A 17,865-nucleotide genomic window follows, 5' to 3' on the forward strand; every position below is an offset into this window, starting at 1 on the left:
GCTGAATGCCTTCTTTGTCTCTGTCTACTCTGCTGGAGGCTGTCCTGGGGAACCCTGTACCCCTGAGAACCCGGATGAAGCCAGGTTAATGGAGGAGTTTGCTTTAGTCGATGAGGACTGGGTTAGGGAACAATTAAATAGTCTGGACGTCCATAAATCCATGGGTCCAGATGGGATGCATCCGCGGGTGCTGAGGGAGCTGGCTGAAGTCATTGCTAGACCGCTATCCATCATTTTTGCCAAGTCTTGGGAAACGGGAGAGGTGCCCGAGGATTGGAGGAAAGCAAATGTCACTCCAGTCTTCAAAAAGGGCAGGAAGGAGGACCCGGGTAATTATAGACCGGTCAGCCTCACCTCTGTCCCTGGGAAAGTAATGGAACAGCTTATCCTTGGTGTCATCTCAAGGCACATCAGGGATAAGAGGGTCATTAGGGGCAGTCAGCATGGCTTTACCAAGGGTAAGTCATGCTTGACCAACCTCATAGCCTTTTATGAGAATGTAACAAGGTGGATGGATGATGGCAGAGCGGTGGATGTGGTCTACCTTGACTTCAGTAAAGCCTTTGACACAGTCCCTCACAGCATCCTCACAGCTAAATTGAGGAGGTGTGGTCTAGACAATAGAGTAGTGAGGTGGGTTGCAAACTGGCTTAAAGAGAGAAGCCAGAGAGTGGTGGTCAATGGTGCAGAGTCCAGTTGGAGGCCAGTATCTAGTGGAGTGCCTCAGGGGTCAGTACTGGGGCCAATATTATTCAATATATTCATTAATGATTTAGACGAGGGAATTGAGTGTACTATCAGCAAGTTTGCTGATGACACTAAGCTGGGAGGAGTGGCTGACACGCCACAAGGCTGTGCTGCCATCCAGCGGGACCTGGACAGGCTGGAGAGTTGGGCGGGGGATAACCTGATGGAATTTAACAAGGGAAAGTGTAGAGTCCTGCATCTGGGCAGGAACAATCCCAAGTTCCAGTATAGGTTGGGGAATGACCTATTAGAGAGCAGTGTAGGGGAAAGGGACCTGGGGGTCCTGGTGGAGAACAGGATGACCATGAGCCAGCACTGTGCCCTTGTGGCCAGGAAGGCCAATGGCATCCTTGGGTGTATTACAAGGGGGGTGGTCAGTAGATCGAGAGAGGTCCTCCTTCCCCTCTACTCCACCCCGGTGAGACCCCATCTGGAATATTGTGTCCAGTTCTGGGCCCCTCAGTTCAAGAAGGACAGGGAACTGCTGGAGAGGGTCCAGCGTAGGGCAACAAAGATGATTAAGGGAGTGGAGCATCTCCCTTATGAAGAAAGGCTGAGGGAGCTGGGTCTCTTTAGTTTGGAGAAGAGGAGACTGAGGGGTGACCTTATTAATGTTTATAAATATATAAAGGGTGAGTGCTATGAGGATGGAGTCAGGCTCTTCTCAGTGGCGAACAATGATAGGACAAGGGGCAATGGGATCAAGCTGGAACACAAGAGGTTCCACTTAAATTTGAGAAAGAACTTCTTCTCAGTGAGGGTAACAGACACTGGAACAGGCTACCCAGGGAGGTTGTGGAGAGTCCTTCCCTGGAGACATTCAAAGCCCGCCTGGACACATTCCTGTGTGACCTCACCTAGGCGTTCCTGCTCCAGCAGGGGGATTGGACTAGATGATCTTTTGAGGTCCCTTCCAATCCCAAACATACTGTGATACTGTGTGATACTGTGAATCCAGGCAAATCAGAGAACTTGGGCAATCATCAACTGCATGGAGTTCAACACGGACAAGTACCGGATTTTGCATCTGGGACATGGCAACCCTGGCTGTACATACAGATTGGGGAACGAGAGGCTGCAAAGCAGCTCTGTGGAGAGGGATCTGGGGGTTCTGGTCAATGTCAAGTTGACCATGAACCAACAGTGTGTCCTGACAGCCAAGAGGGCAACCGTGGCCTGGGTGCATCCAGCACAGCATTGCCAGCCAGGCAGGGAGGTGATTGTCCCGCTCTGCTCCGCACTGGTGCGGCCTCACCTGGAGCACTGTGTGCAGGTCTGGGTGCCACAGGATAAAAAGATATAAAGCTGCTGCAGAGTGTCCAGAAGAGGGCTATGAAGTTGGTGAAGAGTTTGGAGGGGAAGCCATGTGAGGAGCGATTCAAGTCGCTTAATTTGTTCAGCCTGGAGGAGAGTAAGGGGAGACCTCATCACAGTCTACAGCTTCCTCACAAGGGGAGGAGGAGGGGCAGGTGCTGATCTCTTCTCTTTAGTGACCAATGACAGAATGCCAGGGGAGGTTTAGGTTGGACGTTAGGAAAAGGTTCTTCCCCCAGGGGGTGCTGGAGCACTGGATCAGGTTCCCCAGGGAGGTGTTATGGCCCCAAGCCTGACAGTGTTCAAGAAGAGACTGGACAACACCCTCAGACACATGGTGTGAACTATGGGGTTGTCATGTGCAGGGACAGGAGTTGAATTCGATGATCCTTGTGGGTACCTTACAAGTCAAGGACATTTATCATTCTATGAATTAATGATTACTTTAGGAAAATGGAGACAGTCTGTTGAAGAATACAGCCCTTATTCTTCTGCATTGTGGGCTGTATGTCTTAAGTTATTCTGTTTGTTGCCTCTGCCTTCTATTTGAGTATTGCCCTTTCCTAGAAGGACAGAAAACCATCACCAAAATTGTATGTCCTGTCTTTGTTTTACACTCTCACCCATCTAGACAGGTCAAGTGGTGTGTTAGGCTTAATGTTAGGCTCAGTAAGTTGTTCTGTTGTTGATAGCCTTTGCTAACCTCTACCCAACAGTCTAGACAAAACTGATAGTGATCTTTAGTCTCATCTTGTTAAACTTTGTTGTGTTGTAATCTTATTCCCTGTGGTCTTTTTGAAACGTTTTAATAATTCATTTCAACAGTTACATTAGAGTAAATTATTAGGGTAGCGTAATTCCCCTCTCTAGTGACTAGCGTTCAGAAATGAGTATTTAAGGAGTGAATGGAAGAAATTAGACATCTCTGCTTTGATAATCCTGGTGCCACCAGATGCTTAGGCGTGATTTTCCATTTTATTGATGATGATGTCTAATTTGCCTTAACCTTTACACACTAATTACTGTAGTGATGAAACAAAAAACTTCCTTGCATAGTTTGAAGTCCAAAACTGCAAGTCTTTGGTCTTGCATGAAGCTTAACAGTTAAGCCACAACAAATTAAGCTCAAGACATCAAGTAGAGATGAATAGCACAGTGACAGCAAATGAGTAACTTTTCCTTCAGGCACTTAATTTGATTATTTCATGAGTTGTGCTGAAAACTCTAGAAATGCAGGCCCGGTGTTGTGGCATTCTCTGTTAGCCTGTCTTTGCTAGCACAATATTGGATGTGGGACTTTCCTAAAATCTTATGGCTTACTGGCAGAAGTTGAATTAAATTTTTTTTTGTGTTTCTTCTCTCTTCTCCCTACCCATTTTTTGCTTCACTCTGGAGTGTGAGGAAGGAGTGACCTTGGTTTGGCTTCAGCTGCCAAATTGTCAGGCAGTTGGCACCTTCTGTGCCTATCAGTGGGCTGCGTAAACTGTAGACATGAAGGTGTGGACTGAGTTTTCCATGTCTCAATTCCTGCTGGGCTTATGTGGACAAGAGCAGGAGATGCCTCTCAGAATATGCGGTAGGTGTTAGTCTCCATGGTGTTAAGGCTTACCACTGTGGAGATCTAAGAGCCCACTGCTGTGGCTTGTCCTGCAAAGGCACAAAGTCATTGCAGGCTAGTGGGAAGGCTTGCCTGTGATGAAATCTGTTGTGTATGAGAATAAGCTTGTTTCTGAAGTAAAGATACTACTGAGAAAAGGCCAGATTTCTCACAAAGTTTTGCATATGATGAAAAGTGGGGGTTTTTGTGTGTTCTTTTTTGGGATTTTTTGAATTGTACGTGTTTCAATGCACATGTTTCAAGGGTCCATGGCCTCAGGAAACACGAGCAGCCACGTCTCATGCTGCAGCTGATAAGTTCCTTCCCAAAGGGGATGAATCCAGACAGCAGTCTGTCTGGGCATGATTTATCTGGTGTGACTTTGAAGGTGCAGGCAGTGGATGTCTTACTAGTCATAAGGAGGAGGAGTAAATTGATCTGGAAGTATGTGGGGCAGGCTAATTGCTTTACTAACCAGCTTAATTAATGAATGGGGTGGAATGACTTCACATATAAGTGACTGGGCCTTGGGGAATGAAGAACAGCCCTGGGAAAAGAGAAACTGTAATGACATGTATCCTCACAATTTCTTTTTGATGAAATTAATTCAGTATGTGATTTCTTGGGCTGAAGTTAAGTGTGCCAGTGGAATATCTGGCCCTTGGGGTATGAGTTCTTAGGGACTGTGTTTTACATGGCTTTATGTTATTTGCCTAGGGCTTTTGAGTTTTACACTAATTAAAAAAAAAAAAGTAAAATTGAGAACAGCTGTTGTGTGTTCTGCGTCATAGCAGGAGAGAAGAATGCCAGTAACACTTTCTTCCCCTGACAAGTGATAAGGTGTCCAATCTTACCCTTGTTGGAACCCCTTTATACAGGAGGGCACAGTTACTTCATTCTCCTTCAAACCCTTCTTTAAAATTTCCTCTTCTGCTGCAACATCTGCTAAAGCTGAGGCTACTGAGGTGCTACTGCTGCAGCCTGTCAAACCAATTAGTAGTGTTTTCTTCACCCAGGTGTATTTGTAAGGCTCCATCTCTTTTTTTCAGGGGGTCAGTGTTCTGGATGTGTGAGGATCATCTTGATCAGAGCATCATGTGCTGGGGACACGAGACAGGAGGGTTCCCAGCTCTTGTGGGACTGGGAAGGGGTGTGTGTGACAGTCAATCCTTTATATGAATGGTGACAAAATATTTGAAAAGAAGAATGTTTAGCTTCTAAATTGAGTGTTACAATGGGAGATTAGAAAGCCCAAATGACGACTGTATTGTGTGATAATCTGTGCATTGCCCACCTTTTATTTGGTAGGCTGATGTGGTAAATTGCTGTCACTTTTGAGTTTCCCTTTAAATCATGCAAGATCTGAACAGGCCAGTACTCACCGGGATTTTGCTTCTTTTTTTTTTTTTTTTTTTTCCTCTTCTTTTCACCTTCCTCTCAGAGCAATTTATCAAGACATTGCGAGAATACCACGTGGTCAATCCAGCAAGAGTAGATGCAAGTGGGAATTTTCTTTCTCTTAATTTACACCATCACATCTCAAACACAAGGAAGAAGAGAGATCTCAGCAAAAAGGAAAATGTCATATATTACAAAATTAACTACAAGGAGAAGGATCTGTTTTTTAACTTGACTGTCCACGTGGGATTTCTTTCCCGTAACTATGTAGTAGAATGGAGGCGTGGCAACTACACTAGTGCGAAGATTGCAACTGGCTTGGGAGTTCCTTGCCACTTCATTGGCACAGTGTTGCATCCAGATTCTGGGAGTGGGACAGCAGCAATCAGCGCTTGCAATGGCCTGGTAAGTGATGCGACCTTTGCTGGGGTTCTGGGCTAATTTTGGTGTCATTAGAACTGAGCTGTAGCTTTTATATAGGAATATGTCTGGTAAGAAACTGAATGAACCAATCTGATACCTTACTGACATAATGCTCTGAAATAGTCAGTTCAGTACTATGGATGTTATTTGGATTTTTGGAAGAGAGAATCAGAAAGTCAAAAGTTGATGTCGAGTCCACTTGGAGTTTATTTTTTGCTAGAGTTTTTTTTCCTGGTGGTCTGGACTGAACATCTGTATCATTCATATGACTTGATGCCACGCAAATATCCAGTCACTGCTTTGCTCCTGTTAATAGTTGGAGTGCCTTTGCTATGCAGCTGGATGTGAGCTTCTGTTTTAGTTGCCTCTAAAAATAATGTAGCTCAGGTGCACTGAAACTGCTCTGCAAATCAAAGCAACTGATGGTAGGTTGGAAAAATTGGGAAGTTTGCTTCAGAACTGCACTGCAACTTCAGAAATGCATTTCCCTGCCTGCCTGTTAACGTTGAAATGTGCTCCCTACTGTTGAGAAGTATGAAGCTTTCAGAAGCTTTGGAAAATCATTATGTTATGGAACTATCCTGACAATGTACAAGAAGTAACAAGAAGGCACCTCTGACATGTAAAGTTCCAAAGTTTCTCATTTCATCTGCCAGTGCTCTCAGCACATTGCCTAGAGAAACAGACCGTGGCTTGAGGTCAGAAGCTTCAATCTCACGAGCCTGAAGATCAGGGATTTTCGAAGGAATTATTTCAGTGGGGACCAGCTTATCAAAATTTCCAAGAAACATGTTGCAGTCATGCAGGGTCAGTAAGGAAGAGGAGATGTGATGATACAAGTAGTTCATTTGATTGGTTTGTCTTGCACTTTACCAGAATGTTCAATTTTACTAGGATGAGAACTTGAAAATGAGGTTCTGAGTCTTCGTTATGCCTTCTGAAGTATTTAGTCTGCAACAAGGATTAAAAAAAAAAAGGTACTCAAATTCCATTTTAAATTCAGCTTGGTAATAATCTTCAAAGTGATCCTTTCATATGGGTTACAAACTTTTTGAGTTTTACTTTAATTTGGAGGTTTGTGAAACAATGTTTGCTAGAATACAGGCTTGAGGATTCTTTCCTGTTGTTGAAACAGTTGTATCAGAAAAATACTATTGTGGTTTGGTTCCCTGCCCCCCACCAAACTGAAACTTTGAAAATAAAGAATCATAATTAATTCAGGTTGAAAGCAACTCTGGGCAAAACCAAGATGGCTTTGTCCAGGAGTCACCGCTCTGAAGAGTTTGCAGTGAGAGTTGAGTCTGAACCTCTTAATTCTTCTGAGTGCCAGAAGCTGGGGAAAGGTGTCTAAGATTGCCTAAAGGTTTTCCAACGGGTGCACTGTAATACGTAAACATTTATTAACATATAGTTTTGCCATCATTTAGAAGTGCAGTCTGGTTTTCAGGATAAAAGCTTAACGTTTCTGAAACCATTTGTGGTGGTCTTGTGCTTCCTGATTAAATTATTTCCATCCTGAAGAACCCTATTTTTTTGCTCTTCAGCACTATGTCTATTTCTGTCCTTTTTTTTTTTTTTTTTTAATTCCTGAAATGTTTTGTTTCTCCACTGAAAAAGCTTTTTCTCTTTATTCTCATGAGAGAGGGAAGGAGAACTGAGAATAGGTAAACACCATGGAATTGGAACAAATTATTTGAGATAGTAAAAAGCTATCCGATGAGGAGGAATCATAAGCTGGTTTACTGTGGGAGATTAATTCTAAACTACTTGACACAAAGAGTTCTATGAAATAATGCATTGCACAGGGCGAGGTAAAAAGGATCCTTGGGGCTGAGATGGAAAGAAGATAACAAATCAGTGCACTTCAAAGTGCCAAGTTCCCAGAATATGCTTTGACAGTGGTGGCTGCTGGATGGATCCTCACCTGGGACATCCTGGGTCAGGGCCGCATGCTGAGCCTGTGCTTTGGCAAACTGGTCCCAATAAAACTTTACTGCTCAGCCCAGCTCTGCGAGCTGGCAGAGTGCTGATGTGCTTACACCTCATAACTCAAGAGCTGGTAAGAACTAATATCTCAACCTTCCGATAAGGAGAGCAGGAATAGTGGTGATGTTCCTTTCCTGATGCTGTTTTGGCTTGATAGCTCAGGTACTTATAAAAAGATAAACATGCTGTGTTTTTTTTTTTTTTGTTTTGTCTTTGTTGAGATGATCATCAATAAGCTACATGACACACCAGTTTACCATGATAATGAGTGACTGGAAAATGTGTGATCCGTAAACTGCTGATTTTTTGCATTTCTTAGTGATAAGAGCTGGTTAAACCGATAGTAGTGGAGAATACTGATTTGATTAAAGAAATATGTTTTACTGGAATGTCCCCTTTGTTGACATTTTTAGTAGGAAATGGTACCTTAGTTTTGTCCAAGTGAATTGCTAAAGAATATGTAATCTTTTGCAACACTGCCCACCTTCTCCCCGCTCCCCCCCAATAATTTTGGCCTGAAGTGGGGCAAAATTAAATTCTAAAGATACCCGTAGGATGGGAATCCTGGTTTTAATCCTCTTTCTGAAATGGCTTCCCCTCCTGTGAAGTCTATTTGGTTCATACTTGAAAGTTCATGAATTTCCAGGATAATAGCAGTGTATAAGAACAAAGTGCGGCGTAGATCTGTGTTCTGTCATAAACATCACTCTCACACAGCACTGGAAGTATAGAAAACCCAGAAACAGATTTTCATCTCTCTTGTGTTCTTACTTTGAAATATATTCCTGCTTCCATTGGCATTGCACGAGCATTGCTCAGGTAGCAAAGATATAGCTCTTAGTAATCATTTTTATTTGAAACACTCTTCAGAATCAAATTTCTTCTGTGTAAATCAAGTGGATGGAGCTGAGAAGATGTGGTTTTCAGAGAGGTGTCTGTTTGACTAAATCATGTTGCCAAATGAAAGTGACACTTTCAAAATGTGGGAAACAGCTTTTTGCCATTAGTACTTCTCCAGGTTGACAGTACGTTGCTTTTACAGCTACAGTGTCATCATACTTGGGAACTGTAGCATTTCTTTAGTTGTTTTGAAAACAAAGTACGCTGATGTCTTAAAAATTTCATTTTCCTGTGTATTTATATGTTCTCAAAATGGCATATAAGGGGTGTAACAGAGTGATGGATTTGAGATACAAGAGTAGGTAGGACAGTCATTGTATGACGTTGTTCACTTCTGAAAAATCTAAATATGTCTCTATTTTCAGATAGGTATTTTGGAAAAAAATGGCTAGACTCATGAAGGGATTTGGGCACAATTGAACAAGAGGATAAAGATGACAAACTAATAGAGGTCTTGAGGAACTAAGTTGTAATTTCCAAATTTTTTTTTTTTTTTTTCTAGCACCTTGTGATATCCTTTTATGCTAAATGGGTCATGCCCTTCTTAATAGGTTGAAAAACATGATGCTGTAAGCTCTACCTCATCTCCTCTGGGTCAGTTGTTAAGTCTTTTGCACTTCTGGGTCCTGCAGAATAATGCATGAGATTGTGTTAACATGGGAAGAGTGGGGTAGACCTTGCTGTTTATTTTGGATCACAGTTGGAGAAAAAAACCCAGAGAGGAAGTCACTACTGAAACACCAGAAACAGATTAAACTGTGGCACTTGGAAAGAGCAGACATGAGATCTCTTAGGCACAGGAAGGTTTCTAAAAGCAAGTAAAGGGAGAAAATAGTGTCATTTTGGTCTCAGTGGAAATTTTTGGATTTGTCTCAGCAGGCTATTTAGGGCACACTTCTAGTAATACTTTGTTTCTACAGTGCCTTTCCAGAGAAGATTATAATGAACTTTTTCAAATAATAATGTCTTAATTCGTAGTTCTATGTTAGTCCTGAGATCCCTTGTGTCATAGCATTAGTGTCAGCTTGTCCCCTCTGTAGAGCTGGGAGGGAGCTAGTCTTGGCAAAACTGAATGAATACTCTGGGTTTATGTACTCAGTCCTATAGTGCTAGGAAGTGAATTATTCCCTGGTAGTCCATCCTCTTCATTAGGAACAAGGCCTTCTTTTATTAATCAGTAACACAGACATTGTTTATAGTACTTTTATATGACAGAGCATCATTAAAGGTTTGTTTCCTTGATGCTTGTTTACAGTGTAGAGCTGTCAATTGACAGTTTCTTCTGGTAATACTTTTATCTTCAAAGGCTTTACAAGCATTAGCATGGAAATGACAGAAGAATGGAAGAACATCAGTGTATGGAGATTGAGAATGATCTGTACACATGTGCCTGGTAGGTTTCTGGCCATGCTGGGCCTTGTGTAGTATCTCCAGCTGGGCAGAGGGTTGACCTCTGTCATGATGGGTGTCAGTGTTTACAAGAAGTGTTGCCACTGTCTGCTGCCCAGGCAACAGCAGTGCAGTACAAAGTCATGAAGCACTGTTTGTTTATTTACTCCCCTTCCTGAAATCTAGCTACTGCAGAATGCTGTTTCGTAGCAGTGACAGACGTACATGCCAAACCTGGTGGCTGCTGGTGATCTGTAGAAAACTGAGTCAAGTTTGCAGCCTGTGCCCAGGATTTCTGAAAGGTGTCCCCCATCTCAGTTCTTCCCCCTGTGCCCAACCAGTCAGGACAGACCTCTGTGGATGGTCAATTGGTGGCTGTGTAACTGTTTCTCTTTACGTGGTAGCTGGTGGGAGATGCTCCAAGCAGGTCCTCTCTGTGCAGACTTGTGTTTGTCGTGATAGATATGGCAAGTTTTTCACCAAAAAGCAGAATGGTGACTGAATTCTTCTGAAATGTAACTGTTCTCCTTATTGCAGGACATCACCATTGTGTGAAGCCTAAGAGTGAGCTCTGGTATTTATGCTATGGAGCTTTTCTAGTTAGTATGAGATGCCTTTTCCATATTGACCCACCTGTTATCATCTTGTGATCTGTCTCAGGTTGAACAGTTCTGTGCAGGTTCTGTAACAACACTGCAGTGGTAGTGTGGCCTGTGGAAATGATCTAATACTGCTCTTCAGATCTTCATTTCCTGTGGATATGGGAAGCCTGTATCAGGATGTTGGGCTACGCAGTGTTTTCTGCAGATGAGGTTTAGGAATAAAGGAATCTCTGCTTTAAAACAGCTTTATAATATTTTTGTCTGAAGTAATGGAAGAATAAAATCTGTTGCTAAGCTTACAATAGGGATATTTATCTGCTTCTGTATCTCCTAATGTGTGAGACTGGTTATTACTAAATTTTTTTTTGTTAGTCTGTTGTTAAAGGTAGCTAACAGAGCTCTTCAAAGCTACTGTTCTACACATTTGACTTTTATAGCCCAGAAAAATGACCACATCTATTCCCCCTGCAACCAACAAAATTGCTTCCCTTCAAATGTAAGTCGTTTTCGATTACAGTAAGTAGACAAGTATATAGCAGGGCAGAAATACACTTAAGGAAGGGGGAGATGTAACCTTTTATTCAGTTGCACTGGTGATCAACTCAATTCTTTACTGATGCCTGACATGGAATTGCATAGCCCTAGAACATATCTGGGGTGGCTGTTGAAATGAAGTGTATTCTTGTTGTGCTACCTCAAGTAAATTAATTCCTTCTGGGAGACAAATGCACAAGTTCTTCTCCTCGGGTCTCTTCCCCTTCACTCATCTCTCCTTGCTTAATTGAACAGAGTCACTTATTTCTTCATTTGCCATTTCCTTGCCTTATATAACAGTACTTGGTGCATCCTCCTTGTTGTTGAAATTATGGCAGATGGCTCTATTTGCCAGTTGTGTCTCTTATTTAGAAGTCAGTGATATCTCCACAGCAGCCTCTTTTGGTTTGTACTGCTAGTGATAATTTGTTGGAACCAAAACGTAGGAATAAGGTGTCTGGAGAATGCCAGGCATGAAAGCAAGGTGCCAGCCTCTTCTTTGGGGATGAAAATTGCTCCTTTGCTGGAGATAATGGAGCTTCCAAAATTTCAGTATTGTGATTTGACTTTTTCTGGCACACGTAAAGAAGGAAAGACTTGCTAAGTGACTATGTGTATCTACAGTATGTCTCTTCTCTTAGACAGTAGTGTGGAAAATACTGTTAAGGAGAAACAATTACACTAAAAGTTAAGTACAGTGTTCCCTGTGCATCTGTTCTATGCCAGGCTTAGTTTCCTGGTTTTCTCCATACAGTAATAAATGTGTGGATATTCTCCATACTTGACTAGTGTTGTGGTTGTGTTGTGTGGTGGTGTTTTGTTTTGTTTCCAAGATGATCCAAAAATAGTAGGGTCTGTGCTGCTGTGTTTGTTTTTTTTTTTTTTTTTCTTGTGGTGTGTTCCCCTCCCGCCCCAGTTCATCATTCAAACTTTGACTAGTATTTGCTGCAGTGCTTGAACATCCATCCCTTTGTGTTTGAACTTCAACTATCCATCTGCCAGCTCCCTTCCCCCAGTCTTTTGTCCACAAAAATACTCTAATTGACAGGTCAAATGAATCTCATCAGTGATCTCAATACATGAGAATCCGGCTATGTCTGTGGCTCCTGGTGTTGGCCTTGTCACCTTTAACCAATATGAAGTTGTTAGCCCAGAAGCTGGGTATGGCTGGAGTTTTTATTATTATGTTATTATGTTTCAGTGGAACAGTCATTGATGGGGTAGATTAAAATTAGGATTAGTCAGTATGAGCTAATTTGAATGGAGTACCTTGCATTAGAATGTCTTGCTCCTTTAACATAACTATTTTTTGAGAACTTTCTATATATAATTTCAAGAAATGTTATTCTTGTGTTTAAATCTGTACCTACTTATTTGATAATTACTTAGTAATATTATTAGTATACAGAGCTGTCAATTGTATTTCCAATTTCCCTGATTTTCACGAGTCTTTTTAATGAATCTTGTATGTATATATGTGATAGTGGGTTTTGTTTTGTTTTGATTTTTGTTTGTTTGTCTGTTTGTTTGTTTTTCTGGAAGTCTTTGCTCATGATTTCATGAATGTGGTGATTTTTATAAAAAGAGTCTCTTTTACTGAGAGAAAACTGTGGGATTGTGACTTAGATCTAAACTTTCAGAATCCAGAAGTATACATACCATCTATTTTGCCTTGATTCTTAATAATGTGAGGTTTGAAATATGGTCTGTTCTTTGTTATTTTAGTATCTTTGGATTTTTTTGGCCAAATTCAGCCCAATGTGAAAGATAAATGGATAAATGGAGGTATCAAAGCCATTAAGTTCTTATGAATTTTGCAGGTTAAGCTGGCAACTTTTGATCAGTGAAATGATGGATGAACATATGCAGTAAGTTGTTACTGAGCAGCGTGCTGTGCTACTCCTGGCCCAGGTGAGGATGAGGAGAGCTGGAGGATTCACGAGAGGGATTGGAGAAAATTTGAGGGAAAAGTGCACATGTGAGAAGCAAATCAGTGGCAAAACAAGGTTTTATTAGTTCTGCTGTTCATAGAACTTTTTTTCTTTAATCCATTTTCATGATGCTGAAAAGAAGGGTCTGGCTTGGAATTGTTTGTGCTAGTTGCCATATTAATAATGTGCTGTACCTGCTGCCCATCACAGCACATGCTTTGTATATAATTGTTAATGATGAGCAGAAGAGAGGAAGAACTGAAGCTTTCACATATACCCAGTCAGTGATGCATATAATGTGGCATCAATAGGGACAGATCTTGCCAATTGCATGTCTTACTTTCTAGCTGTTCAAAAAAAGAAAATTATCAAGAAAAGCCTGCCTGGCTCCTGTTCTGAGTAGACAAACATTGGCAGATTGTTAAATGATGAACAGCAATGGGCGATGTAAACAGCAGAACCAAGTAGTCTGTCCCTCCTGCTTGTGCTTAGAGGACAGAGGGCTAGTGGTGCTTTTACAGCAGGCGTATGAGGTCTGCTCTGGCACCAGCTGAAAACCAGCATGCCTGAAGATCAGGTCCAGCATCTTCACTTGTCTTCGTCTGTCAGAGAGGAGCAGCTGCAGTCCCTCAGCATCGGCACATGGTTGTATATACACATATATTACACACACACACACATACAAATCTATTTACATCTATTGAGCTCTATCATTGCAAAAAAGTTACGCTCAGCTAAAACTCATGTTTAAGATCCACAGTGTGTGTTGAGAAGGCTTCTGTGCTGTTCTATGTATTTTGTATTATGAAGCAATGGCCAAATGTGTTTGATTTTTCCAGCAACTGGTGCTTAAAAGTAGACTTTCCCAGACCATTTTTTTTTTTTCAATTGCAACAGAATTTAAGTATTTAGTAATTTAGACTGGAATATTTATGTGTTTTATATACATGCTGGCTCAAGCGCATGCTCTGGAGAAAGGTTCATCTGAAATTGCGAACTTAAAAAATAAATAATTAAATAGGTAGTAATTAAAAAGTTTGTTTTGGATAAGCACTGCCTGTATTTAAACACATAAATTGTGCATTCCAATTCCAATGGCAAACAGCAAGTCCCTGATAAACTGCTTAGGCTTGTTGCTGCTTAGAAATCCTAAGAGTAGATCTAAAACCACTCAAGTTGTAACACACAATAAAGGCTCATGTAGACACTGGTTTTGATTTGAAGTTTTCTATTATTGAAATTCCACTTCTTTTTTTTTTTTTTTCCTTAAATGCATATATTTAAACCAAAGATGATTCTAAAAGTTCAGTCCAAATATTAATATTTGTTTATCTGGATGCAATGTTAACTCTGTTTCCTTATCTAGAACACTCATGGACTAAATCTGGTAAAAATCGTAAGAATGGAGACTGTGGATAGGGTGAATTTCTGTTTTATCTACCATCCTCTATCCAACAGTGACTAAGTAAATATTGAGGGAGGAGTCAGAGCATGGCAGTAGGACATCTCCCCTTTGTTTATTCTTGCTACTGCTTTCAACTCAGATCAAATTTCTTGGTATGTTTCCTTTGTTCAGAATCTGTTGATGGATTGGTTTTTCACATACTTTCTTGATCTCCCCTGTGTCACTTGGTGTTTTACTGTGAATTATAATGCTTAAGAATGGATTTAGATACATCTTAGATGTCTTTTGTTTTTCACTAGCTTTTTATTGGCTTCATTTTATGCTTCCTGAAGCTACTGTCTTGGAGGAGACAAAGAATAGTCAAATGCTCAGCACAGTGTTTGAGATGGTTTACTCAACGGCATAGTGTATTTTTCATTATTTTTTGTTTCTTGGTAATTCTGAATGCTTAATGCAGCCTTTTTGGACAGCTGTTGAGATGGATTTGTTATATAGGTCCGAATTTTTTTTCTATTAAAATGGTAGCTCAGGTTCCAATTTTGGACAGCAGCAAGTAGATCCAAGCCCATCATCTTAATCAAAAAAGGTTGGGATTATTTTTCGTCTTTCTTTTCCCCTTCAACATGCCATGCTTTATTAATTTTAATTAAACGGCAATGAATTACATCTTCCTCCTTCTTGTTCAGCTGCTCAGGCTCAGGAGAGCTTTCTGGAGTTCATTGGTCATCCTTTGCCCCTAATCTCCTGAGTAGCTTCTTCTAGCTGTGTTTTATTCTATATGGCAGACTCTAAACCAATTTATAATCCAGAATGTAAACACAAGGAAAGTTGCCATGAAGAAAAAACTATTTAAGTTCTTTTGCAATGTTGTAAGCATGGCCATAGCTCTGCCACTCAATGGAACTTAAATAGTTCAACAAATGTGTTCCTTAATTTTTGATATCTGTTGGTTTTACCTTCATTTTGTCTTCTCTCAATTTTTTTCCAAGTTTGAGTTAATTAAATCAAGATCTAGTCACATCCATTGTCCTTATGATTAGATCAGATCAAGCAAATAGAGGATTAGGTACTGGAAAAAGCATGCTTGTTTTTGGCAGAAAACAATTGCTAGGTAATTTATTTTTCTTTTGCATAAATTCCTCTATGAAGAATTAACACAATTCTGTGTTAGCAAGAGAAATATAAATAATTTGTATTACTACAAATCTCCTTGGTGGATACTTACATAGCTGGAATGACGTTGTAGGTGGTGTTTCACCCTTACCGAAGTCCATTACACTTCAGTCCATTACACTTCACTTCATATGTACCACTTGAGAATAATGTCTCTGCCAAAAAGTGTTCTCTTAATAATTACTGTTAGTCACTTCAGATCAACTACGTTTAATTTGGAGAGATTTTCACTGAACAAAACATTTTTTTCCACCTTCCTTTTCCTGATATGCCCACATAGCATGATTTCAACTGCAAGTTTAGTTGGATCCAGAACTAAATTTTGGTTTAGGATTTTGCCTCTCAGTATGTAATTTTGGATGACATCCTTAAAGAAAAGCTAGCAAACAGTTGTATGTTTTGGAATTATGGAAAATATTGGAAAAAAATTCTTTCTGTTCATTACATTGTCTTAGTTGATCTCAATCTACTTTTTTTTTAAAGGGGGCGGGAATTGGCAGAAAAAATTCTCAGCTTTATATTCCTGAATGCCAGGTAGTTTAACAACAAATCCCAAACAATTACTGCTACCTCATGCATTTTGCTTGTTACTTTGGGGGTTGGGCATGGAGGCAGCTGAACTAGTAGAATTTTCTTTTGAGCTGTACTTCCATCTGTGTTGAATGACAGACAAAATATTGTAGTGCACCGCTGCAAATGTATTTCTAGTGTCTTTGATGTTTTGAATGTTGCAGAATTATTGTTTGTAATTTGCACAGTTGTGGCAATCTATTAATTGCAAATCATTTTTGCTTGCTACAGTGGATCAAATTTGTATTAGCAAGATTGGCAGAGGAATATTATTATCTGTGAATTTTTATAGACAGAAACATCATCTTAAACTAAAGCCAAACAAGCCTGGGACTTAATTTCCTAAATTTATGGTATTATTTTTTTCCTTGGGTCCTTTAAGTGAAAGAAAATTGTGTCTCCAGTTCTCCAGAACTATTACTCCCTAATTTTAATAAACCAGAGTTCAATCTTCCTAGGTCAAGTATACGTACTATGGTTTACCCCAGACAATCTAGTGACTGGTTTTGAAAGGCATCATTTTTATTCTGCTGTCATTAGTGCCGTGGACTTGGAGGGGCTGTGTCTTGACATGTGAATAATAATTGCTTATTGGGAAGTTGCAGACTTAAGTGCATCTAGGTTAAAATTAATTTTGGTGCTGTTGACTCTACAATAATTTCAGTACTGTGACTGCTCTGACCCCTCACAACTTTGCCCACTTGCATGCAGTTAGTGAAGAAAGAGCTTGAATAAGAAAGATTACTTGGTGAATATAAGCTGTGACTGTCCTTCACTGCTCCTTTGCATATAATTTTATGGCATGAAGCACTTCTTCCTCAGGGCATGAATATGAATATGCTACTGGGTTGTAAGTTTTAAAATTTGTATGAAGGCCAGAGGGTTGAGCAAGCATCTGTAGAGATCACACACCTGGTTCTTGCAGTGCACTGATGTATGAGACGGCTGCATGAAGCCATTGAAGTCTGGATCTATTTGGGTGGCCCTGTGGAGCAGCAAGGAGCCATAATGTCCCTTCACCCCTCATGCTGTTACTTGGTTCTTCTGCTTCCCAGGCGTGGGAAGACAGGAGGCAGGTGAGCAGGTAGCAGTGAGCACAGACTGAAGCACAGGAGGTTCCATCTGAATATGAGGAGAAACTTCTTTACTTTGATGGTGCCAGAGCCCTGGAACAGGCTACCCAGAGAAGTTGTGGAGTCTCTGTATCTGGAGACATTCAAAACCCACCTGGACACGTTCCTGTGCGATCTGCTCTGGGTGAACCTGCTTTAGCAGGTGGATTGGACAAGATGATCTCCAGAGGTCCCTTCCAACCACAATTAATCTGTGGTTCTGTAAGGCTGCTCAGTGTAAAGGAGCTACTACACCTGGTCCTGCCTGCCAGGAAGCACACTATGTTCAGAATGTGCTTCAGCCAGAAAAAGTGAGGAGGTCAAAACATGGCTTGTTCCTTTTGTCTTCACCTCGATCTGAAGGTATTGTAATGTGTGTCTCTTGCTCTGGACTGCACTGGTGATCGACAGTTCTGGTGTTGGAACATAGGAGGTTCCACTTAACTATGAGAAGAAACTTCTTTGTGGTGGGGGTGACAGACACTGGAACAGGCTGCTCAGGGAGGTTGTGGAGTCTCCTTCTCTGGAGACATTCAAAACCCACCTGGACACATTCCTGTGTAGCCTCATCTAGGTGTTCCTCTCCAGCAGGGGGATTGGACTAGATGATCTTTCAAGGTCCCTTCCAATCACATTCTGTGATTCTGTCATATGTACCAGTATGACACTAAAAAAATACTATTTAGTACAAGCAGGTCTGAGTGTTGCATCTCATTTATTTGTTTTTCTTTTTTTTCATAAGGTGGATGCTTTAATATACCTTTAGCATAGTTGCCATATAAAG

The 17,865-nt window shown here is 40.9% G+C and overlaps 1 protein-coding gene across 4 annotated transcripts in view; it reads left to right on the forward strand.

Annotated features, from left to right (window-relative positions):
• ADAMTS12 (ADAM metallopeptidase with thrombospondin type 1 motif 12) overlaps positions 1 to 17,865 on the forward strand; it is a 171,404-nt gene that overhangs the window by 2,914 nt on the left and 150,625 nt on the right. For all 4 annotated transcript variants that reach the window (XM_071802790.1, XM_071802789.1, XM_071802788.1 and 1 more), the window contains exon 2: positions 5,100 to 5,461. In XM_071802790.1, the coding sequence (XP_071658891.1) occupies positions 5,100 to 5,461 (362 nt within the window). The remainder of the gene's footprint in view (positions 1 to 5,099; positions 5,462 to 17,865) is intronic.

Source organism: Patagioenas fasciata, chromosome Z (assembly GCF_037038585.1).
Source record: "Patagioenas fasciata isolate bPatFas1 chromosome Z, bPatFas1.hap1, whole genome shotgun sequence".
Taxonomy (NCBI): Eukaryota; Metazoa; Chordata; class Aves; order Columbiformes; family Columbidae; genus Patagioenas; species Patagioenas fasciata.